We start from the raw sequence: 25,296 nt of genomic DNA, 5'->3' as shown, positions 1-25,296 counted from the left end.
ATGTGTTTTCCAGAGGGTTCCCTGAGATTGATAAGCAGCTACAGCAAGTGTGAAGGCCGGGTAGAGATTTACCATGATGGAAAGTGGGGGACTATTTGTGATGATGATTGGGACCTAAGTGATGCTCAGGTAGTTTGCAGACAACTGGACTGTGGGAGTGCTGTTTCCTCCCTGGGAAATGCCTATTTTGGAGAAGGCTCAGGACCCATTGCAATGGACGATGTACAGTGTACAGGGAATGAACACCATCTTTGGGAGTGTTCCCACAGAGGCTGGTTCTCCCACAATTGTGGCCACTATGAAGATGCTGGTGTCATCTGCTCAGGTACTATCTTTTACCTACTATCTTCTCTGTCTCTGAATTAGAAATCTTTTCTTTTTTTTTTCTAATTTTTCTAAAAGAATTAGAATCTTTCTAGAGAATGCCATATTCTCATACATTTATGGAAACCAGAAATTTAATAAAGAGAAATGTAAGTCTTATAGTTGGCTTTAATAAATTAACTTCACAAATATAAAATGATTAAATGGTAATTTGACTTTAAAAATATATCTGGGAGTCTTGATGGACTACCAGGTCAGTGTGAGCCAACAATATAAGATGGTGAACAAAAAAATGCCAATGCAATCTCAGACTCCATAAAAAAAAAAACTTAAGAAAGAAATAGTCCTGCCGATTTTCTGCACTGGTTGGGACACATATGGCAAATTGTATTCAGTTCAGAATATGCAGTTTAGAATGGACATTAATAAGTTAGGCAATCAGAATGATGGCAAACCTCCAGTTATATCAAATGAAGATCAGTTGAAATTTGGCAATTACATTCCTGGGAGTTGTCTTTTGGGGGTTTAGTGTAGAAGGTGTTCTGTGAGCTCTGTCAGTGGCTGTATTGCCCCCTTGTTCTAGAATCTCTGGGCAATTTTCTTTGATTATATCTTGTATCACCATGTCCAGTTTGGTGTTTATTTCTGGCTTTTCTGGGAGTCCAATTATTCTTAAATTATCCCTTCTCCCCCTATTTTCCAGATCTATCACCTTGTCGGTGAGATATTTTATGTTCTCTTCTAATTTCTTGGTATTTTGGCTTTGCTTTATTGATTCTTGCTCTTTTACACGATTGTTGTCTTCGAGCTGCCTGATTCTGGCCTTGAAAGCCTGGTTTTCTTTTACAGTTTGGTCAAACTGGTTTTGTAGATGCGTGAATTTCTTTTGCATTATTTCCAACTTTTCCTCCCAGAAGGCTTCCATCTTTTTGGTCATTTCTGATTCAAATTCTTCATAGGTTTGTGGAGAGTTTCCATTTCCTTTGGAAGGTTTTGGAGCATTTTCTTTTATATTATCTTCTGTCTGCTCTGTATTTTGTATTTTGGCTCCATAGAATGTGTCCAAAGTCGCCCCTTTCTTCTTATTTTTCTTGGTATTTTGGGGCTTCTGTGGTTCTGTGGAGTTTGCCATTTCTGAATGTGGAGGATTAGTTTTTCTTGTCTCTGTCTGGTGTTCAGAGGCAGTCCTGGGCAGATGGTTCTATGAGCTTTCCCTGGGTTAAACTGAATATGCCTCACTGGAACTGGAATGGAAGGGTCAGACCACGAGGCCACACTCTCCCCCTAGCTCGCTTTCCGGAAGTTGCCTTCAGAATCGCTGGCCGTGAGGCTGTTTCGTCAGCCTGCGGGGGGATGGGCTGCAGCTAGCCCAAGCTCTGAGGGCAGGGACTTTCGCTGAGACTTGGATAGCAGGATCCAGCCAGTGAGGCTGTCTTGCCCGCCCTGAGGGTTGCTGTTGTTTCGACCAGCTCTCTGCAGCGGAAGCCCCAGGCAGTAACTTTCACCCGGACTGTAGAAGGCCCTGAGGGTTCTGCTCTCTGAGCCCCGCAGGGCTGCGGCTTCCGGGAGCCTTGGACTCTGTGCTCCTACCCCTGAGGTCCGAGGGATCTCGGGTTCTGGCTTTTGAGGGGAGCCGTACCTTTTGAACCGGGTCCAGGTCCAGGAGGAGGGTTCCCAGGGTCTGTGCTGTTGATCGTTTTGAATTTCGGCGCCTTAGGAGCTTATCGTTTGAGATCGGTCAGGAAGGGTTTTCCGGAGATCTGAGCTTTAGCTTTCTCTAAGCCGCCATCTTAACCGGAAGTCCTGAAGATCAGTTGAAAAGAAATGGTGTTTAACCTAGAGAAGACTCAGGGAGAGAATGACAGTTGCATTCAAATATTTGGAAGACTGTCCTGTAGATAAGATTTAAATTTGTTCTCTTTGGCTTCACAGGGCAGAACTAGCAAATGGACAGGGGTTGTAAAAAGCCAAATTTAGACTTAACATAAGGAACAACTTCCTAAAAATCAGAGCTATCCAAAAATGGAAAGGCTACTTCTAAAAAAAGTGGGTATTTATTGAGTGTCTTCAAGACAAGGATACATGAATATTTATCAGGTGTGTTACAGCGCAAATTCTTTTGGGGATATGAATTAGATTATTTTGAAAGCCTTTTCCAAATATCAAAATCTGTGATTCTGTGAATGTGATGTTACAAAGAAGGTAAACTGGAATATCTAATTTAAGATGGATTAAGAAAATTCTGGTGACAAAATTTTACTAACACCTTATATCATTGGAGAATGAGCTATTCCATCTAAGTGAATTCTCCATGTCACTAAATCTTCCTTTTTTAAGTGTTCTATCCCTATTTACATTTAACCATTTGGAGTAAAAAATCTTCCAAACATTTTTACTCACTTCCCTGCCATCTCAAGAAAAGGATGCTGAAAATAATCTCAACATTTTTGAAGATTCAAGGTCATTATTATAAACTTCAGTGAGTGTTATTAGGGACAGTCTCAAGAAGTACTGAAATAGATGGGTCTATTTGTCCTAGAATTAAATAGTCCCATGTTCCTGTTCTAAAGGACTTCATAGAAACCATTAGAGAATTTCCCTCCAAAAATAATCACATTACCCTGGTCTTCAGCCCATGGTTTCGAGACTATGTAAATATTCACCAAAAGAGTATATTGCTTCTATCCTATGTCTGATCTGGGAGGAAGGCAATGCAATGATAAGAGAAGAGAATAAAAAATAGGGTTTTTGTCCTTCATCTAATGCTAACTTGCTGCTTGACCCAGGGCAAGTTATTTTACTTTTCTAGATGGGGGCAATTCTTGCTCCCTTTACATAATAGTTATTATGAAGATACACTGGATATTGTTGGCTATTAACCTTGAGGAGAGAGCTTTGATCAACTGCTGATCATCATCATGGTCCCCTAATGCTCAATACTTTTTCAATTAATTGTAATTTTATATTAATCATTTCTATTCTTGTTCCAGATTCCTCCTTGAGACTGGCAGCTTCCTCAGTCAGATGCGAAGGTCGTGTAGAGGTTTACCATGATGGACAATGGGGAACGGTGTGTGATGACAGCTGGGACCTGAAGGATGCTGAGGTGGTCTGCAGACAAATGGGCTGTGGGACAGCTATTTCTGCCCCAAGAAATTCTCATTTTGGCCAAGGCTCAGGACCAGTTTCCCTATATGATGTCCAGTGTACAGGGAATGAATCCCACCTAAGGGAGTGTTCTCACAAAGACTGGTTCTCCCATAACTGTAGTCACCTCAATGATGCCAGTGTCATCTGCTCCATTATATAGTCATTTTGAATCCACAATTTAAGAAATACATATTAAAAATTGTCTCTGATACTAAAAAATAAATTTGATTAATTAAAATATAAAAGCCTAGAGGCTGAGATGATTTGAGTGTTTTGGTATCTTAGGCTTATTGCAGCTCCCAAACTTCCAAATTTATTACAGTAGAGAACCTCATCACTTGATTTAGTGGGTTTTCCTCCTGATTTTTTCTCATTTCCAGGACCACTCCATTCCACCACAGCTTATCTGACTCTGAGGAACACAAGTTTTTCAATATATAGAAATTGTATAGTTGCTCACTGTTAAAAATGGAAGGAATCTCTACATCATTATCTAGTCTGACCCTCTAATTGAAAGATGAGAAACTGAGACCAAAGAGGTGAGGTCCTTCAGCTCATTATTGGCAGATCTGAGACTATAATCTCTGAATCCCTTCTCTGTTGTTTTAAATTATCCCATATGGATATGATTGGGAATATATACTCTAAATGTTCACCCTAGTGCAAATACTAACAATATGGAAATAGGACTGGATCAATGACACATGTAAAACCCAGTGGAATTGCTTGTTGGCTACAGGAGGGGGGTGAATCATGTAACCATGGGTAAATATTCTAAATTAATTAATTAATTAAATGAACTTTCAGAAATAAATAAATAAATTATCCCATATGGTTATTAATATTTCCTGCCAAGAAAAATGAAAGTTGATAAAATAATACAAGGAAAGATTAATAAGTTAAAGAAATCTAAAAAATAAGTCATCATCTTCTATATAAATATATAGGAAACAAGACTTAGGGTCTTGAATTCTCACTCCCTTCTCTGACTGAATGCCTCTTCCAGATCTTTTTCTGGAATCAATACAATCAATCCTATCTGAATTCTATGTTGAATTAAAAGTCCTTAAAATTATCCCAAGTAAAATAGTAAAGGTGACTCTGGGACCATTCATCCTGATATTATAAGTAACAATTGTTCAGGTGGCTCAGAGTGGCAGGTGTTCCAGAATGAAGGGAAGAGCAGTGGAGTGGACCAAGGGAATGTCATATCTCTTAGAACACTTAGTAAGAGGAGGAAGGTATGGTCTAAGCAGAGTGGCCATGTTCTGGGACAAATCCTCCAAAATTCCAAAGGAGAGGGGCTACTCTATCAAGTCTAAAAGAATTTATTGGCTTGAGAGTACGAAAAGCTATGAGTTATCTTGGCACACATGAAGTCTACCTATATGTCTTACAACCAATATCCTCTAAGTTTGAAATCAATCTTACTATAGATACAATATGTTAGGGGAGAAAGTATGCTCCAAATATTTGAAAAGAAAAATATTTTTAAGCTACCACTTTTACTTTATCAGCTTAGTAAATGCCTTTGCCAAGAGCTAGTTGTGTCTATTGTTAATGGAAGGCATACCAATGGACACTAATTATTACCTCATGTTAAAAGCAACCCCCTCCTCAGTTACGAGCCTCAGGGTCAAAATTGCACTCTTGGAGGATAGCCCAGAATAGGTGAGACACTGGGATTGGTAAAGATAAAAACCTTATCCACATGTCCCCTTCAAGACAGATAGTCTAGAGCAGAAGCTTTTAACCTTGGAATATATGTGTGAGTATATACATATAAATAATAATATATAATAATTTCAATATTATTGATTTCTTTTGTAATTCTATTTTATTTTATGCATTGAAAAACATTACTTTGAGAAGGATCTAGTAGACCTCACCCAATTGCCGAAAGGGTACATGAGTCAATAAAAATGGTTATGAAGAATTGGTCCCTTGATCTAGAGGACTTAAAATATTAAGAATTGAGAGGAATTAAAGAAATAACAATAAGTAGAGCTAAGTTGAATTTTTTTTCTAGAAATCTGGGCCACAACAAAACAACAAACAACAAGGTTATTGGTGATTATGGAAGAAAAGCAAGGTTTTTTTTCCTTAATGAAAATATTGTCCCCTTTATAAATGTTCTACCTATTTTGAAAAAAAAAAAAGCAGGCTTGATTTTACCCCCATAGAGTTGGCAAGAAATTGGTTTTACCTCTTGAAGTTCTGGAACTCAGTCTTTCAGCCTTTGTTGTTCTGCTAAAAAAGGGCATGTAGTTTAGATCTAAAATTGCACAAATGAAAAATAATAACCATTAGGATTATGCTAAATGTAGTGGCCTCCAAATAATTTCCTTAGAATTACACCATATTGAGTAGGATATTCAAAATTACATCTTTACAATAATGTAGGATATTCAAAATTATATTATATTACAATAATGTTTATTACATTATTGAAAGTTGAATCTCTAAGGTCCCTTCCAGCCAAAGTATCTACTGAAGAAAGAAAGAAAGAGAACAGGAAAGGTAAAAATAGGGAGGAAATATGGGAAACTGAGGGCAAAACACAGAGAAGGAATAACAGAAAGAACAAAGAATTTCAAAAAATGAAGAAAATTAAGATCATGAAAGAAAGATGTGGGTCAGGACACTGGTGCAACTAGAAAGGCCACTCATGACCCAAGAGCATCAATGAGGCTGCTGTGAGTAACTTTATGAAGAAGACCTGGTAGAATTTTAGTTAGCTTTGCCCATAAAGGGAATGATTTGGGGCCCAATTGACCAAAGTTTGGACAAGGAACATACAAGAGGTTTTGAGGATTTTCACAGAACTCCTTAGATCTCAGAGAGCTTCCTTGCTGACTGCTTCTATTTTTCTTCCTGATAGCTTTTATCTCCTTTTACCTTCTTGAGAACTGCTTGCTAACCACTTCAGAGACTAATTTTACCTGGGGATATTTGAATGCTTTTAATTTAAAGGAACTCAGACTTTGAATGATCCACTGCACCAAATGTGAAACCACAAGGACAGAGAAAAGTAAGGAGAATATGAGGTCAAGGTGCCACATTAGGGTCTACTGGCATGACCCTAACCCTAAATACGTCACCGATTTCTAACCCTAACCTTAACCACTGATGAGGGGAATGAAATCTACAGAGAAAGACTTCATTTCATTCAGGGTGTCCTGCTATTTCTTTAATCTAAGAACCTTTAAAAAATAGGATATCTTAATGAATAAATTAAATTCATTGTTCCAATCTGCCCCTAAACCTCATTGTAGAGTGAAGTTTTTCAATTGTGAAATGTTTTAATCCAAAAGGTAAAGAAAATACTAATAGCTTCTTAATAATCATTAATGGGTACATGCCTTTTCCTTGGAGAATTGGTGCTTTTAAAAATCTTCTGCCCTATCTTAGTAAACACTGAAAATAGTAGTTTATTAGTCCTAGTTAGATAGGTTGTCATCTGCCCCCTGGTCCTCATTTAGAAGCCACCACAGGGAAATTAAGTGACTGATCCTTATAATTCAGGCTTTCACCTTACAGAGCATTCATAGTCTCAGACCTTTGCTTTCCTCAAAAGGCAACAATTACCTCATCTTTCTAGGATCTTTAATAGTTCTGCCCTCAAATTAATTGCTTTACTATTTGCTCATTTATGGGCTTCAAATATGTTCTATTTGGCAATAGGAGGATTTCTCAGACAAGACTGTAACCTAAAATCTAAATAGATTTATCCTAATCCCTTTGGTTTCTTTAAGGCTTTATAACTAAGGCAGGATGACATGGTCTTTGTCCCAAGGTGCCAAATTTAGAACACGTTGGAAGAATTTATAATCCTTCAGCAGCAAAACAGTGCTTAGCACCTAAACTAATGAAATAAGCTAACCGATGTCAGATTAGAGCTCCTTCTTCACCCCTTATACTCCCCAGTGGAGAAGGAATCAAAGAATGTGAACAAATAATTTTCAAACAAATTTGAAACTATTAACAGCATATGAAAGAATGATCCAAACCACTATTAAGAGAAATACAAATCAAAATTCAGAGGTTTCACCTCAAACCCTGCAAACTGATAAAGATGGTAAGACAGGAAGAGTTGATGTTAGGGAGGTTGTGGGAAGACAGGCACATTAGTATAGTGTTGGTAGAGTATGATTTTGTAAAGTAATTTGGAATTATTAGAATGAAGTGAATAAAATTTCCATACCTTTTGATCCAAAGATTCTATCACCAGGTTTATACTCCAAAGAAGCAACTGATAAGGGGAAAATCCCCATATACACAAATTATTTATAGCAGAATTTTTCATGACAGCAAAAAATTGGAAACTAGGAACATATCTGTCAATTAGAAAAAGCTTAACAAATTGTGTGATGATTTATCTGACAATATCCTAGGAAATTATAAATGTTATAAATACAGAGAAGCATGATCTGTGTAAACTGATACAAAGTAGAACTAAGAAAACAATATACCCAATGACCAGAACCATGTAACCAAAACAATTAAAAGGAAAAAACCCTAAAAGTGAATGTGACAAAATTATAAAGAACAAGTATACTTCCGAGAGGAGATATGAAGAAATGCCCCCTACCTTTTGCAGAGGTCCATGAATGTGGTTTCATATAATTTCAGACTTTTTGCTGAGTTTATATTTTGATGTTTATTTTCCTCTTCATTTTTTCTTCTATTCAACAATATTATATATTATATAGGATGGCTCTCTCTAAGGATGATGTAAGAGATATAGATACACTGAGGATAAATGTGTTATGTAAATAAACAAAATATAACAATAAAAGCTTTTTTTAAAAAAAGAAGGAAGGAAAGCTTCCCATATTTATTAAAACCGGACGACAAAGTAAAAAATAAAAAGAATGTACCAGTTACCTCCTGAAAGAAACTCAAAACAAAAACATCAGAAACAAAATCCAGACCTCCTATATCAAAGAAAAAAGCTATCAGAAGGAAAGAGTTCTAATAACAAGGAACAATAACCAAGATCACACAGAACTTGAATGTTATTACTATAAAGAAGAGGAGATTTCAAAACACATAATTACAAAAGGGAAAGGACAAAGCCAATAATAGCAATAATATCTGACAAATAAAAATCTACTTATATGAAATGAAAATCTCTAGCAAAGCTGACTATTATCTTCCAGGGGGAAATGTATCATACATGAAATAAAAGTCTTCCAATTATTCCTGAAGAAAAGATCAGTGCTGAGTAGATAGTTTGAAATGAAAACATAGGAAACAAGTCAAATATTGAAATGTAAATGTATTTGAGCAGATAGAAGAGACCATGTGATTATTAATAGATTTCTATTTTAATAGAGAGAGGAAAAATAGGATCCCTAAGGACTCTAATAGCTTCAAGGATCATTGAGGGAATAGATAAGACAGAGAACCTGGAAGCAGTTTGTCTGTATTTTTTCTTATTTTAAGATTTTAAAAATGAGAGAAAAAGAATATCCTAGGGAAGAAAGAGGAAGATGGAGTAAGATACAAGAGAAGGAAGTTCCATAAGCATGGATAACAGGGGGGATGGAAAGGGTTACACATAAAATTTCCTTTTATCTGAACTAGAAAACAAGTATTTATTTACAGTATACAACAAGGTTTGGTGTAGAAATAAATACTACACCCAACAGGGAATTGGACTGGAACTCAGAGAGAGGAGGCAGGGATTAAGAGTGAGGTTAGGTTTAGGAAGGAATTAGTTCCATTTCAGAGGATAGACCATGAAATGGAGAACAAAAGGAAAGAAAGAAAGAATGAGAACCTATGATTAGGACTTGCTGCATGAAAGAAGAAAAGAGCAGTAGAAAGGTAGCAAATTATACCATATATATATATATATTGTATATATGTGTGTTATATATGTAAATAACAATCTTTACTATGCATGTGAATGGTAAGAAATCACCTATAAATTGAAGGAGGGTAGCAGAATTGATTAGAAAGATTACTGACAGCCACCTGAAGAAAAGGTATGTTGCCCAGTTCCCATTACCTATTCTCTAGCAAAATACTAAATTTTCATACCAAACTGAATAATGATCAAGAAATAGAATGAAAAACTATAGTAAGTCAATTCTCCCTCTCCAGCATCCTCTCCAGCAAAGGGCAGTAGGAAAGGGAACCACTGAAGCAAATTCACTAGCCTCTGGGAAAACATCAGAAGGGTCAAAAATATCCAGAGTGATCAGAAAACCCCAGAGCAGAGATGTTGGAACTTCAGGGGGTGGTACTAGTAGAGAACAGGGGCACTGACCAGTGTGCTATCTATCAGCATAGTACTATAGCTCTTAGACAGCCATATCCTAGGTCTAGGAGCTCTGAGGTCTGTAATGCTCCATCCTAGGATGCCAGATACCTAAATTCAATAAATCAGAGAAAGAACACTGTATGCAAATATCCCAAATGAATATTAATGTAAAAATATGACATAGAATATTAGCAAAGCAACATATCAAAAAGTTTGATATATAGAATGAAAGATTTGGATAAATAAAATCAATGCAACTAAAATTAGATGAAAATAAATAACTGGGAAAATATTTGCCACAATTTCCCTGATAAATGTTTAATATATGAAATATTTAATGAAGTGATTTAAATAGGTAAGAAAAAGAGTCACTCACCAATAAAGAAATGATCAAGCAACATAAAGAAGTTCTCAAAGGAAGAAATCCTACCTAACAATATGTATATATATGAAAAATGTTCAAAGTCATTAATAGAGAAATTCGAATTATAACAACTCTGGGGTTCCATCTGATACCTATCAGATAGGCAGCAGTGGAATGGATGAATAAATTATGGTACATAATGGAATATGATTCTAAGATAGAAAATAAGTGTTTTTTAAAAGACTTAATTGAATAGACCTAGTGAATGGGAATCAATAACACTTACCACCTACTCCAATTCCCATATTTTACAAAAAAAAATCACTAAACAATCCCAAAATGGATAAATGACTTCACCAAAATCACCAAGCAGTAAATCACAGCTTCTGGTTTTAAACCCAAAGCTCTTTTCACTTAAAGTCAAATATTCTTTTTCTTATTTTCAATAAATGATATTTAATTGATAATGGCTGTAGGAATAATACTCTAAACATGCTGAAAAACCTCAGTCCATAGTCTGCCTAGGGAAATTCCTAGCTGTCACCCTAAAAAAGTCATTTAAATTTCCCCAGTCTTATTCTCCTCTGCTCTAAAATAGAAATAATAAAATATATTATATTAAGTAATAAAATATTATAATAACCTCTACTTCACAAGATTTTTGTGAGGATCAAATGAAATAAAGCAAGGGGCTTTTACAAACCTTAAAGCACCATTACTGCTAACTATCACAAAATTGATTAGATTTCTTCCCTGAACTGGCTGAATCAAATAACCATTTGGGTGTTGTGTAAGCACAATCCGAGAAGTTTACAAATTACAAGAAACCCAAAGACCCAGGAAGCCTCTTTTCCAAGGTGCCAAGGGCTCATATGCTCTTTTTCCCATCCTATTTCCAGGATCTATGCTGCATTACAGGAAACCTAAAAATCTGCATGAGATTACACTGCTTCCCAGATGCAAAGAGAAAAATCTAATTTTATCTAACCTTTTCTTTTTCTTAGGGGAATTGTACCTGGGCTAGAATTATTTTAGAATTTGCCCTTAAGGAATTGAGTAAAAACAGATCAGATGATTGTATCTAAAATTTTTCTTTTTTTGCTTTTCAAAAAATTATCTATATTTCTCAACTGCAAATGACAACCTTTACATAAACGGACCATGTATGGGGTGGCTAGGTGGCTCAGTGCAGTCAGGCCTGGAGTTAAGATTAGCTGGATTCAAACATGGTCCTAGCTGTATGACCCTGGGCAAGTCATTTAACCCCAATTGCCTAGCCTTAACCAATCATTTGCCTTAGGACTGCTCCTTAGTATCAAATCTAAGACAAAAGGTAAGAGGTATTTTTTTAAAAACTGACCATGTATTGGAGCATGTAGATCTCACCAAAAAGTTTAGAAAGCAAAACAATTAAGCACATTTACTAATTACAATTCAATATAAATTTTATTCCATAAAAGGTCCTTCAATAAATAATTTTAAAGTAACTGTAGATCAAATAACATAATTCTAAAGAACTGGTGGATTAAAGAACAAATTAAAGGAAAAAAGGAAAATATTATGGGATACAGCTAAAGCAATTCTGAGGTGGAAATTTATAGCTGTAAACATGTTCATCAACAAAAGAGAAAAATAATAAATTAATGGATTTGGCAAGCAATTAAAAAAACTTCAACAACAAATAAAAATGCCCAACTAAATAGCAAAGCAGAAATTCCAAAAATTAGAGAAGCTGATTAAAATGTGAAGCAAAAAGACTATTGAATTGATAAATAAAATCAGGAGCTTAAAAAAATTACTAAAATGAATAACAGATCTAAAGAAAGGAAATACAAACTGTTCACATTAAAATGTTAATAAAAAGAGAGAATGAACACAACAATTAAAAGAAATAATAATTATTAGATATTATCTTGCCTGATCATATCCTAACAGAATAACTTAGAGAAAATTGATTAAAATTTACATAAAATATAAATATATAGATTAACAAAAGAAGAAATAAAATTTTAAAATTACCAAAAATTGAAGCAGTCATAATGAATTCTCAAAGAAAAAAAGTTCTAAGAACACATGAGTTCATAAGTGAATTATATCAAACATTAAAAGAATAATTAATTAATACTACATAAACAATTTGGAGTAATAAGAAAGAGGGCAACCTCCCAATCTGTTTTTATAATTATTTTGATATCTAAACTAAGAAAAGCCCAAACAGATAAAGTAATGAATATCAATGCAAAATTTTATATAATATTAGCAAATAGGTTACAATAACATGTAAGAAAGAACTATTATCAGCTCATTTTTATACAAGAAAAATAGTGTTAGTTCAACATTAGGAAGAATATAAAAATAACAAACCATGTAAGTCATCTAAAGTTTAATAATTTTAAATAATAAAATCTATATTACTGCTAAATAAATATTGAAAAAGCTACTCAATCATCCAGCACCAATTTCTCTTAAAAATTCTAGAGGGCATAGTAATAAATGGTCTTTCTTGTAAACATAAAATAATTATCTAAATCCAAAAGAAATTATTATATGTGCTGTGAATAAGTTAAAGAACTTTCCACTAAAATCAAAGGTAAATCAAGGATGTTCATTATCATCACTGATTTTTAACATAGTACAAGAAATGCTAACTGCAGCAATAATACAAAAAAGTAGGGGAAGAAATAAACATGAAAGAGGAAAAATTATTGCTTTTGTATATGATATAATATAACCACAGAATCCTAGAGAATCTAATAAAAAATTACTGAAATAATTAATTCCAACAAAGTTGCAGGATATAAAATAAATCACATAAACCATCTCCATTCCTAAATATAGCCAACAAAACCTAGTAAGAGAAAATAACCTCAGAAGATATGAAATATTTGAGAGTGTATCCTACCAAGATTCACCCAGGGACTATAGTAATTTAGCTATAAAATAATCCTTGAAGAAATAAAGACAGATCAAAATAATTACAAAAATTTTAATTGTTCACAGGTAGGCCAAACAACTATAATAAAATGACAATATTACCTAAGTTAATTTGCTTATTTAATAAATATACTGAACAAATTACCAAATAAATATTTCATAGAACTATACAAATAATAAAATGCATGTGAAGGAATAAAAGGTCAAAAATATCAAGGGTTATAATGAAAAATAATTGGGAAAGAAGGGTGTCTATCAGTATCAAAGTTAAAACTATACAAAAAAGCAGTAATTATTGAAGTAAAAAATAGATCAGATTAGTTGCAAAACATGCCAAAGCAAACAAATATAGCAGCATAATTTTTAAGTTCAAATTTGTCTATTTGTTATATTAAAATACCCAGGTAACTCCCTCAATCCCTCTTTTATTGTTAATTAAATTAAGGTATCATTGGACAAAAAGGTGTGTGTATATATAAAACTTGAGTCTTGCTTATTTCCCCAAGATCTCAATAACTGAAGGAAGGAAGTATTCACTACTTGACATAAACTCCTGGGAAAACTAGATAGCAGTCTGGCAAAAATTAGCTTTATTCCCACACCTCACACAATATACCAAGTGGATACAGGACCTAGATAGGAAAGGTCACATAAATAAATTCCAGAAGCCTGGATGAAATTGTCTTTCAGACCGGAGAGGGAAAGAGTAGATGATGAATAAGCAACAGAAAGGATTGCGACTATGTTCAGTCATTTCTGATTCTGTGTCATCCTTTTAGGAATTTTCTTAGCAAAGATAGACGGTTTGCCATTGCCTTCTCCAGTTAATTTTTCAGCTGAGGGAACTAAGGCAAACGGGATTAAATGACTTACCCATAGTCGCACAACTAGTAATTACTAATAAATGCTAGTAAATAAATGAGAGTAAATTAGCAAATAATAAATAAATATACAAATAAATAGGATAGATTAAAATAAATAAATAAACTCAAATTAAAACAACTTTGAGGTTCCTCCCTACCTGCATCAGGCTAGTGAACATAAGAAAAACATGACAAATGATGGAGAAGCTATAGGAAAAGAGACATACTAATGCATTGTTGGTAGAGCTTTTAATTGATCCAGTCATTCTGGAAAGCAATTTGGAACTATAACTAACAATTATTAAAACACGCTGAGCCACCTAGCTGCCTCTAGCCTTCAATTTTAGCAGTGGAAAAAGCTCTGGTCCTGGAAATTAGGAAACCTAGATGTTAAGCCTGTCTTTGCTGATGTGAACCTGAGTAAGTGCCTGCTCACAGCCTGAGTTCCTTGTTTGTAAAAGAAAATGGGGTAGATTATATCAAAAGTCCTTTCCAAACATTTTTTAAATAAAAATTAAAAAGTTCCTTCTAACACTGATATTCTAGACCTCTAATTCTTTTTCTCCATGCTTTTCCTTCCCACTCCCATCACTGCAACTTTAGATCCGTTGACCACAGCTCCAGTAAGAATCTAACCTTCTGAACTACAGAGGGTTTTTTGATATTCCTGAAAGAAATGATCCAAAAGATTTTTTAAAAGTTTGCCCTTTCTTCCTCTGTCTCCTTAGTATAGAAATTCTGAATATGTATATTTGGATGGTGGATTTTGATAATGTCCACCTGCATGTGAAAGAAGTATGAGCTATTCAACATCGGGCACATCTGTGGTTTTCTCACTTGTTCCCACTGCATTGGTTATCTAAAATTGTCAAGTAGAAACTAATAAAAAAAAATATATAGTTGGCATAAATTCCAAGGATGGAAAATTCAGTGTGAGTATAAAAGGTGTGCATAGCCCAGAACAATTCATTGACAACATGGTGACATTAAGAAGTCTCGTCCTTCTTTTCCTTCTCATTCTAGCATGTTTAGCAGAAAAGGTCTCGGGGCAACCTAAAGGTAGGAAATGGGGGAGGGAAGTAATAATAATGCTCTTGTGCATGCTACTTATGTTGCACTGTGAATTTTTCAAAGTATCTTTTTACATCCTCTTTCTTGACTGTCCACAATAGTAGGTGCTGGTGAGCCTTTATATTCAAAATGGAAGAACATAAATTGATTGCATTGTAGTCTTCTCCAACTTGATAAGGGTCATTTTGATTAGAGTTCTATAGGCTGAGAATCTGAACCAGTTCCATTATATGAGGCCATCTTTGAATCTTATTGTTAGAGGAGCAAAGGTTCTTCTCCAGCATACCACAGCAATAGTAGCATCAATTTAGTGCTGATTCAGAGCAGAGCATCAAAGAACATAATCATAGTGACCCATATGGGACAACAGGGCTTCCTACAATGCCAATAATATAGCATTAACTAAAAAAAAAAACTCTAAAAATAAATAACTACCATGAAAAATAAGTCTAACTTCTTGAGTCTCCACAAATGATCTTTTTTTTCTTTTTTGTTTTACAGACAGTAAAATCAGTTGTGGGGGTATCCTCGTCAATCCTAGTGGATCATTTACCAGTCCAAACTATCCTGAAAACTACCCCAATCTCCTAAATTGCATCTGGGAAATCAAAGCCGACATTGATTTCCAAATCAGCCTGGTCATTGATGATCTACAGTAAGTAAGTCCTTGGTTACCCCATTGTACCACCTCCCCTTAGTAGACAGATACTTATGAACTTGAGCTGCTTTGTAACAATTCACTTCTTCAGTCAAGAAAACTCTGGCTTATGGGTAAAAGCACAGGCCCATATTTTACTCTAATATTTCAGAATTCTGCACCAGGCTTGTAGGTATTTTCTAGTTATAAGGTTTGTTCCTACTACTAATATCTCACTACCTAATAAGTACTTATTAAATTTGTTGACTTGGCCTCTCTTGACTCTTAAGAGTCCAAAGATATACTTTAATCATCTGACTGATTTTTTGTTACTTCAAATGAGTTCTTTGAACAGCAGAGAATCACTGAAGTCAGGGGTATTTTCAGCTCATTACCAAATTTTGGAAGCATTCTATGAAAAGTTTCCTTCTAAATCTACAGATTATGGGAATATATTTGGGGTTAGAAAAATGTTTTCCATTAAACTACAGGTTCTTATTTTTATGGTATAGGATAATTCCCATAATTTTTTCCTGTTATGAAGACAAGTACAATGAGTGTCAGAGTGAGAATCATAAAGACAGGTGCTGTCAAAGTATATTACAAGGAACCCTACTCTTCTCCTACATTCCTTTTTCTGTTCTGCAGATTGGAACTTGAAGATGTATGTATTTATGACTACATTGAGGTTTTTGATGGTTCATTGGATGGTGCTTCATTTGGAAGATTCTGCAAAGGTCCCATTAGGACATTGACATCAAGCACCCACCAAATGACAGTTTTATTTAAAACTGATGGCAGTATCACAAATCGAGGGTTTTCTGCTTCCTATAGTACTAGCCACAAAGGTAAGAAATATCCAGGACTGATATCTTGATGTGATAAGTAGTAGAATAACTATCTGTTCTTGCTTTTTTTAATGTGTCACTGATTTAATCACTTATTATTGTTCATTGTGTTCCCCTTTCACTGGAGCTAAATTTAGAAAATGAAGAATTCTCTTCATTTTCCATGTGCAGGTGGCCATATCCCAAGCCATATCTCATCAATCAAAATGTAACAAAGGGCTAAAATAATTATAAAATTAATTAACCTAAAGATAAGATTTTTGGAAATAGCACCCTGCACAAAACTCCCTATAAGAATATTGCTACTGATCTTTAAAGCAGCAAAAAATGGACAGCAACTCAAACAATCAATATATTTTTGGTGTGTTTCCCAGATAGTTCCTTGACATTGAAAGGTTCCAACAATAAGTGTGAAGGCCGAGTGAAGATTTATAATAATGGAATGTAGGGGGACCATTTGTGATGATGACTGGGACCTGAATGATGCTCAAGTAGTCTGCAGACAATTGGGCTATGGGGAAGCTCCCTTGGCCCCAGGAAATGTTTATTTTGGCCAGGGCTCAGGACCCATATTAATGGATGAAGTACAGTGTAAAGGAACCGAAGGCTATCTTTGGCAGTGTCCCCATAGTGTCTCTCATAACTGTAACCACCATGAAGGAAGATGCCAGTGTCATCTGTTCAGGTAACGTCTTTTCCCCATCATGGAATAGAGTTTCTCCCTGGGAAATGACATGTGCATATTTATTACAACCAACATTTAAAAGAGATAAATTTAATGTTCTATAATTGGATAGAAAAATTTGACTGCAAAAATACAAGATGCAGGAGGCATCATTAAATATCAATTTATCAAAAAAAAAAGGTCTAAGAGATGTAGGGGACTCCAAGATCAATGTGGGTCGACAGTTTACTATGACAGCCCACCCAAAAAAATAAAATAAGAAACAGATACAGTCTTGAATTGTACCAAGAGAGGTATACCTTCAAGAATAAGGTATTGAGAGTATAGCAAAATAACACACTGATTAGTTCACATATGGAAAATCATTTTTTTGAGATAATATAGTTAGGATACTGATAAGATAGATACCAAATAAAGGGCCTTGGGACCATATTATATGAAGATAAGCTAAAAGAATTAAGGATGGTTAACCTAGAGAGAAAACTCAAGAAGGACAGGAAAACTGTGTTCATATACTTAAAAGTCTATCAAGTGAAAGAAGGCTTAGACGTCTTTTTTTTTGGCCTTATAGAGAAGGATAACAATGGAAGGAATATGAAATTTTAAGCTTTAATGTAGAAAGAAAACTTGCTAACAATCAAAACTATTAAAAATGAAATGAGATTTCCTTCTATCAAAGCCTATATATGACACTAGTCATCCATAATGTTATGGCAGGGACTCTGTAGGTATGTGGATTGATCTAGATAGCTCCAGAAATCCCTTCCAAAATTCTTTGGTTTTGTGGATCTAATGCTATCAAAACAGCAAATAATGAAATTAAGAAGCTTCTAGGAACCAAATTCCAATAACATCCTTTTTGAAAAATCCTATTCCATATGAAATAACCCATTTCTCATCCTCTTTGATCACCCTGCTGATTTGAAACTGTTTTCTATCCTCTCTTCTGAATCATCTCCCTTTCTGAGTTTTCATCATAACTCATTCCTGGTTCTCCTATGTCTGTCTGACTACTTCTCTATCTCCTTTGCTAGTTCATCATCTGTATTATACCCCTTACCTCTGAGTCTTCCCCAAGATTCTCTCCAAGGTACTCTTCTTTTATCTTTCTACATTCTCTCTTGATAACATCATTTCCCATGCATTATCATCTTTGTGCAGATAAATGGTAGACCAATACATCCAGCCTCAACCTCTTACCTGAATTTCAATTCCAAATCACTAGATGCCCACTGGACATTTCAACTGGTTATTATTGATGTATCTCAATCTAGACACACCCAAAACATAACTCATCTTTTCCCCAAAAATCCATGTGTCTTCCAAACTTACACATTTTTATCAAAGGCACCATTACTTTCCTAGTCTCATAGATGTATAACTTTAATAATATCACTCTCAATTAGCCCACATATCCAGTTAGCCAATCCTACACAATATCTAACCTATCTGACCCTTTCTCTCTATTCACATAAAACCATTATCTTAATTTCTGCCCTCATTATATCTCCCCTAAACTATTATAATGGGCTCATATAGTCTCTGCCTTTAATCTCTCATATCCCAATCTATTCTCTGCATGGCTGGTAGTGATATTCTTTTTTTTTTCCTTTTTTTTGGTAGTGATATTCTTTAAGATCTAGCCATATCACTTCCCTATTCAACAAACTCTCCTGGTTCCCACTGTCTCTAAGAGAAAATATCAACTCCTTCATTTGCCCTATAAAACACTTTATGAATATGCTTCTAATATAATTTTCCAGCTTTACTATTTATTACTTTCATGAGAGAAAGTAAATTCCTTAAGAAAAGGGAACTATTTCATTCTTTGTATTTGAGTCTCTAGATCAGCATAGCCATTGGCACAAAACAAAATCTTGGTAAATTATTAATTAAACTGAAGTTTTCCCCTTTAAATTACCCTCTTTTCTCAAAATGTTAGCCATTTTTGCATAGAATTTTTTTCCAAAATCGTTTACACACTTCCCTATCTTCTTGAGCAAAGGATACCTAATAGAACTACTTCTTGAAGATTCCATGGTAATTAGATGACAACAGCTTCAGGAGCTATTGAAGTGGGCAGGGTTGCTTATCCTTAACAATAAAGTTTCCAAAGTACTGTAGGGTGTGAATTCTTGTTGCTGCCTTTTAATTTCACTTTCTTCTCTTTTGCTGTCATTCCTCAATGCTAAGTCTCTTTCTCAGTTCTAAACCCTTCCATTTATTTATTCACCAAGTATTTTATTAGGCACCAACTAGGGATACAAAGTCAAAATTGAAAGATTTCCTATCTATTATATATTATTTAAATAATATTAGAATAGTAAATCTCCTGTAACCTGAGGAATAGAAAAACAAACTTGTTAAAGCTTCAGGAAAAACAGAACTGAAGGTTTGGAGGGCAAAGAGAAGTTACCATTAAAGTTACCTTGGCTTACATGTTAATAAACACTGAATGAGGGCCTAAAAGTCTCTCTTGTAAGTAAACTACATGTAGACTTGCTCTAGCCTATCTAACTTGGCTGCTTGTTTGCCTTTTTATATGGTTTGTGGCTAGGTTATTGACAGATAAGGTTGCCAGTTAGGTGATTTCTTGGCAAAATTTCTTGTACACTATGTACAAAAAGAAGAATATAGAGAAGTACATGTAAGGAATGAGATCTCTTAGTGATTTAAAAAAAAAGAATGGGCTTAATAGGATAAGCAAAGACTCCAAATGTGATTGATCTTCATCGATCTCCTTTCTCCAACAGAAGGATATGATACCACTACTTATGCTACTACTACAGCTATCACTACAACTCCTGAACCAGGTAGGTCTTAAGAGCTTGTCTAGGCTCTATTAAGAGCCAAAATCAAAGGTTAAGCCCAAAAGATTTACTTTGTAATGGTCATTGGACTCTTGATCTCGGGGATCATATTAAACTTGATAGAACTGATTATTTCCTATGAAAATCACCACAAATACCTCACAATGGGCCAAACGTAAATGGGTCTCATGAAATGAGAACTAATCTTGTTGTTTAGTCGTTTTTCAGTTGTGTCCAACTCTTCATGACTCTTTTTGGGGTTTTCTTGGCAAAGATGTTAGAGTAATTTACCATTTCCTTCTCCAACTCATTTTACAGATGAGGAAACTGAGGGAAATAGGGTTAAGTGACTTTCTTGGAGTCTCACAACTAATATGTGTCTGAGGCCAGATTTGAATTCTGGAAGATGGCTCTTCCTGACTTCAGGACCAGCCCTCTATCCATTGTGTCTCCTAGACACCCTCAGAATTAATAGGGACATTATATTCTCCAAATTCCATGATAATAAATGAAAATCAGAGTGGTGAAGTAGAAAAAAGAGAGAGAGAGAGTTTTAAAGCTAAAAACACCCAAATTCAAGGCACCAACCTCTGATACATACTGGCCATGTGACTGAGCAGAGGCTCTCACTGTTCCAAGCTAAGAGGATGGAAGTTGCCAAGAATGTGCCAGTCTGTATTGTTCAAAAGAGATCCCACACTTGAGAGTTTCCTATACCAGCTAAATCATGATTCCAGTGTCTGTACTCCAGTCAACAACAGGGAGAAAGTCCTAAGCCTGTGTGAGTAACTCTTCAGGTTTCAGAAACAGAAATAGTCTGTGCCCTCAAGAACCTTATATTCTTCTAGGGGGGAAACACCATATGCTCATTTCTCTCCATGTGGGTCAGTAGGCACTTGGGCACATTTTCAGACTTATCAAGAGGAATCCTTTTTTGTGTCTTCTTAATTGATCTCACTTTTGACTCCTTTCTCCAACAGAATGTGATACAGGGATTCCTCCTACAGAAGGTAAGTCCAATCTTCTCTTGTGTGAATGAATGGAAAAGCATCTAATCAGTATTTACTTGTGCTAGGCACTAGATTAATTGTGCCTAAAGTGATTTCTTGGTAAGATTTCTTGTATACTATGTATCAAAAGAAAAACATAGAGAAGTATATGTAAGGAATCAGATCCCATAGTGATTAAAAAAAAAAAAGAATGGGCTTAATAGGATAAGCAAAGACTCCAAATGTGATTGATCTTCATCGATCTCCTTTCTCCAACAGAAGGATATGATACCACTACTTATGCTACTACTACAGCTATCACTACAACTCCTGAACCAGGTAGGTCTTAAGAGCTTGTCTAGGCTCTATTAAGAGCCAAAATCAAAGGTTAAGCCCAAAAGATTTAATTTGTAATGGTCATTGGACTCTTGATCTCGGGGATCATATTAAACTTGATAGAACTGATTATTTCCTATGAAAATCACCACAAATACCTCACAATGGGCCAAACGTAAATGGGTCTCATGAAATGAGAACTAATCTTGTTGTTTAGTCGTTTTTCAGTTGTGTCCAACTCTTCATGACTCTTTTTGGGGTTTTCTTGGCAAAGATGTTAGAGTAATTTACCATTTCCTTCTCCAACTCATTTTACAGATGAGGAAACTGAGGGAAATAGGGTTAAGTGACTTTCTTGGAGTCTCACAACTAATATGTGTCTGAGGCCAGATTTGAATTCTGGAAGATGGCTCTTCCTGACTTCAGGACCAGCCCTCTATCCATTGTGTCTCCTAGACACCCTCAGAATTAATAGGGACATTATATTCTCCAAATTCCATGATAATAAATGAAAATCAGAGTGGTGAAGTAGAAAAAAGAGAGAGAGAGAGTTTTAAAGCTAAAAACACCCAAATTCAAGGCACCAACCTCTGATACATACTGGCCATGTGACTGAGCAGAGGCTCTCACTGTTCCAAGCTAAGAGGATGGAAGTTGCCAAGAATGTGCCAGTCTGTATTGTTCAAAAGAGATCCCACACTTGAGAGTTTCCTATACCAGCTAAATCATGATTCCAGTGTCTGTACTCCAGTCAACAACAGGGAGAAAGTCCTAAGCCTGTGTGAGTAACTGTTCAGGTTTCAGAAACAGAAATAGTCTGTGCCCTCAAGAACCTTATATTCTTCTAGGGGGAAACACCATATGCTCATTTCTCTCCATGTGGGTCAGTAGGCACTTGGGCACATTTTCAGACTTATCAAGAGGAATCCTTTTTTGTATCTTCTTAATTGATCTCACTTTTGACTCCTTTCTCCAACAGAATGTGATACAGGGATTCCTCCTACAGAAGGTAAGTCCAATCTTCTCTTGTGTGAATGAATGGAAAAGCATCTAATCAGTATTTCCTTGTGCTAGGCACTAGACTAATAGTACCTAAGGTGATATCTTGGTAAGTTTTCTTGTACACAAGAAGAATATAGAAAAGTAAATATAAGGAACCACATCCCTTAGAGTTTTTTGTTTTTTTTTAAGAATGGGCTTAATAGGATAAGCAAAGACTCCAAATGTGATTGATCTTCATTGATCTCCTTTCTCCAACAGAAGGATATGATACCACCACTTATGCTACTACTACACTATCACTACTACTACACTATCACTTTGATCTGAACCAGGTCAAAGTCAAAGTTTAAGTCCAAAAGATTTAATTTGTAATGGTCATTGGACTCTTGATCTCGGGGATCAGATTAAACTTGATAGAACTGATTATTTCCTATGAAAATCATCATATATACCTCACAATGGGACAAAAGTAAATGAGTCTCAAGGAATGAGAACTGTCAATACAAAAGGGAGATAGTTCCAGCCTTTAAGGAACTTAAAGGGACACAGATAAAAGTGCAATGGTTCGAGAAGTGAGTTTTAGACTGGAGAGTTGTAGAGATGATGAGTTCATCCATAGAACAATCACTTCCACCCTTTCTAGACATGGTGGTACCAAGGATGACTTCTATGCCCAGAGCAAAAGGTAAAAAGTGGATGGGGCTGGGATACACACATGACAACAGGACAGAAAGGAAGATAGCCAAGATAGAGAATTAGATGGAATATAAAGCAGTTTGGTATGGGGGGGGGGGGCAGCTAGATAAAATGACTACATGTAAAATCATGCAAAAATTACTGTTTTATGTTCCCAAATATCCATAGATCACAATCTAGCAAAGATCATTATTATTATTATCATTTATGTGTTCCCGGCTTCTTTTGAATTTTTCATTATTGTTTATATGATTATTATACTGACATAACATAATTTATTTAGTCATTTCTCAACTCTTACATCCTTATTTTGTTTCAAGTTCTTTGCTTTAAAAAATGCTGTTCTGAAAATTGTGTATATCCAGATCATTTTACTCCATATTTTTTTAAATCTCTTTGGAGTATATATGCCTAGTAGTGAGGTAACAGGGTCAAGGGGAATACTGTTTAGTGAGTTTGGCAGTTTAGTGCTTTCCAGAATTCATTTCCAGAAATGGCTTTCCAGAATAGAGAAATTCTTAGCTCTATCAACAGTTCATTAATGTATCTATCCATATTCCTTCCAACAACTACTATTTTTCTTTTTTGTCTTTTTCAACAATCTGATAAGTAAGAAATGGAAACTTAGAGTTACTGTAATTTGAATTTATCTTATAAGTGATTTGGAGCATTTTTTTTCATTAGGTTATTTATAGTTATTTCTGTTCTTTTCTAGATGGCACCTTGAGACTAGTAGATTCCTCCAACAGATGTGAAGGCCGGGTGGAGGTTTATCACAGTGGACTGTGGGGGACGATCTGTGATGATGACTGGGATCTGCAGGATGCCCAAGTAGTATGTAGACAACTTGGCTGTGGGGCAGCTGTTTCTGCCCCAGGAAATGCCTATTTTGGCCAAGGATCAGGACCCATTGCCCTAGATGATGTCCAGTGTACAGGGAAAGAATATAATCTCATTGACTGTTCTCACAGAGGTTGGTTCTCCCACAACTGCGGTCACTACGAAGATGCCAGTGTTATCTGCTCTAAAGTCAAATAATAACTTTTTAAACTACAACCTAAACAAGTACTAAGAAAAATTATCTTCTAAGGAAATAATACTGTGATCAGTCAATTTTATTTTTGTCCTGAAAGGACAACAGTAAAAGGACTAGCAGCTAACATGACCTGTATGCTTTGAGGCCTTAAGCTTGCTGCAATTCCCTGACTCTCACTTTTCTTCCATTAATGAGCTCTATGACATGATTTTGTTGTCTTCCTTGTTTCTCACTGTCAAAACTACACAATGCCACCCAAGTCTGCCTAATTCTAAAGCACTGTCTTCTCCCCTTCTTAGAAATTATATAAATAGTATAAATGGAAAGCTCTCCATTCACTCATCTAGTACACTCACTTTCTTTGATATATGAGGAAACAAATCCATAGATATGAAGTTATTTAACCCATTTCCTATATTTTGGACTAGAACCCCTGGTTTCCCAACTCCCAATTCAGTGTTGCATTATAATATTCTATGTAGCCATGTTGCTGGAAATCATTGAGAAATCCCTCTTTAAATATTTATTCCTGGGGGAAAATGGGTGGCTCAGTGGATTGAGAAGAAGGCCTAGAGACAGGAGATCCTAGGTTCAAATCTGGCCTCAGAGATAATAAGGGAAAAGACCTGTACAAGAATATTCATAGCTGTGCTCTTTGTGGTGGCAAAAAATTGGAAAATAGGGGGATGCCCTTCAATTGGAGAATGCCTGAACAAATTGTGGTATATGTTGGTGACAATACTATTATGCTAAAAGGAATAACGAATTAGAGGAATTCCATGGGAACTGGAACAACCTCCAGGAATTGATGCAGAGCAAAAGGAGCAGAACCAGTAGAACATTATACACAAAGACTGATACACTGTGGTACAATCGAATGTAATGGACTTCTCTACTAGCAACAATGCAATGATCCTGAACAACTCAGAGGAATCACGAGAAAGAATGCTGTCCATATTCAGAGGAAAAACTGTGGGAGTAGAAACACCAAAGAAAAACAACTGTTTGATTACATGGGTTGAGGGGGATATGACTGGGGATGTAGACTCTAAATGATCATCCTAGTGCAAACATCAACAACATGGAAATAGATTCTTATCAAGGACACATGTAAAACTCAGTGGAATTGCATGTCAGCTACAGGAAAGGATGGGGGGAGGGGAGGGACGGAAATAATATGATTCTTGAAACCAAGGAATCATGTTCTAAATTGACTAAATAAAATTTTCTAAAAAATAAAATATAATTTAATTTTTAAAAAAAGAACTCCTCAGAATATT

At 35.4% G+C, this 25,296-nt stretch overlaps 1 protein-coding gene across 1 annotated transcript; it reads left to right on the top strand.

Moving 5' to 3' along the window:
* Positions 1 to 24,081, top strand: LOC130457090 (deleted in malignant brain tumors 1 protein-like). Its single transcript, XM_056815476.1, has 5 exons — positions 1 to 325; positions 2,107 to 2,137; positions 15,483 to 15,632; positions 16,263 to 16,462; positions 23,696 to 24,081. Exons 1-5 carry the CDS (start codon positions 1 to 3, stop codon positions 24,016 to 24,018), a joined length of 1,029 nt encoding a protein of 342 aa, XP_056671454.1. The 3' UTR covers positions 24,019 to 24,081.
* The last annotated feature ends 1,215 nt before the right edge of the window (positions 24,082 to 25,296 follow it).

Source organism: Monodelphis domestica, chromosome 1 (assembly GCF_027887165.1).
Source record: "Monodelphis domestica isolate mMonDom1 chromosome 1, mMonDom1.pri, whole genome shotgun sequence".
NCBI lineage: Eukaryota > Metazoa > Chordata > Mammalia > Didelphimorphia > Didelphidae > Monodelphis > Monodelphis domestica.
Note: the sequence above shows the minus strand (reverse complement) of the source record. Positions and strands in the feature narration are given on the sequence as shown.

Coding starts and splice junctions, on each gene's coding strand:
- LOC130457090 (XM_056815476.1), top strand. CDS start 1: ATGTGTTTTCCAGAGGGTTCCCTGAGATTGATAAGCAGCTACAGCAAG. Junction 326..2,106: donor TGCTGGTGTCATCTGCTCAG/GTACTATCTTTT, acceptor GCTTTCTCTAAG/CCGCCATCTTAACCGGAAGT. Junction 2,138..15,482: donor ACCGGAAGTCCTGAAGATCA/GTTGAAAAGAAA, acceptor TTTTACAGACAG/TAAAATCAGTTGTGGGGGTA.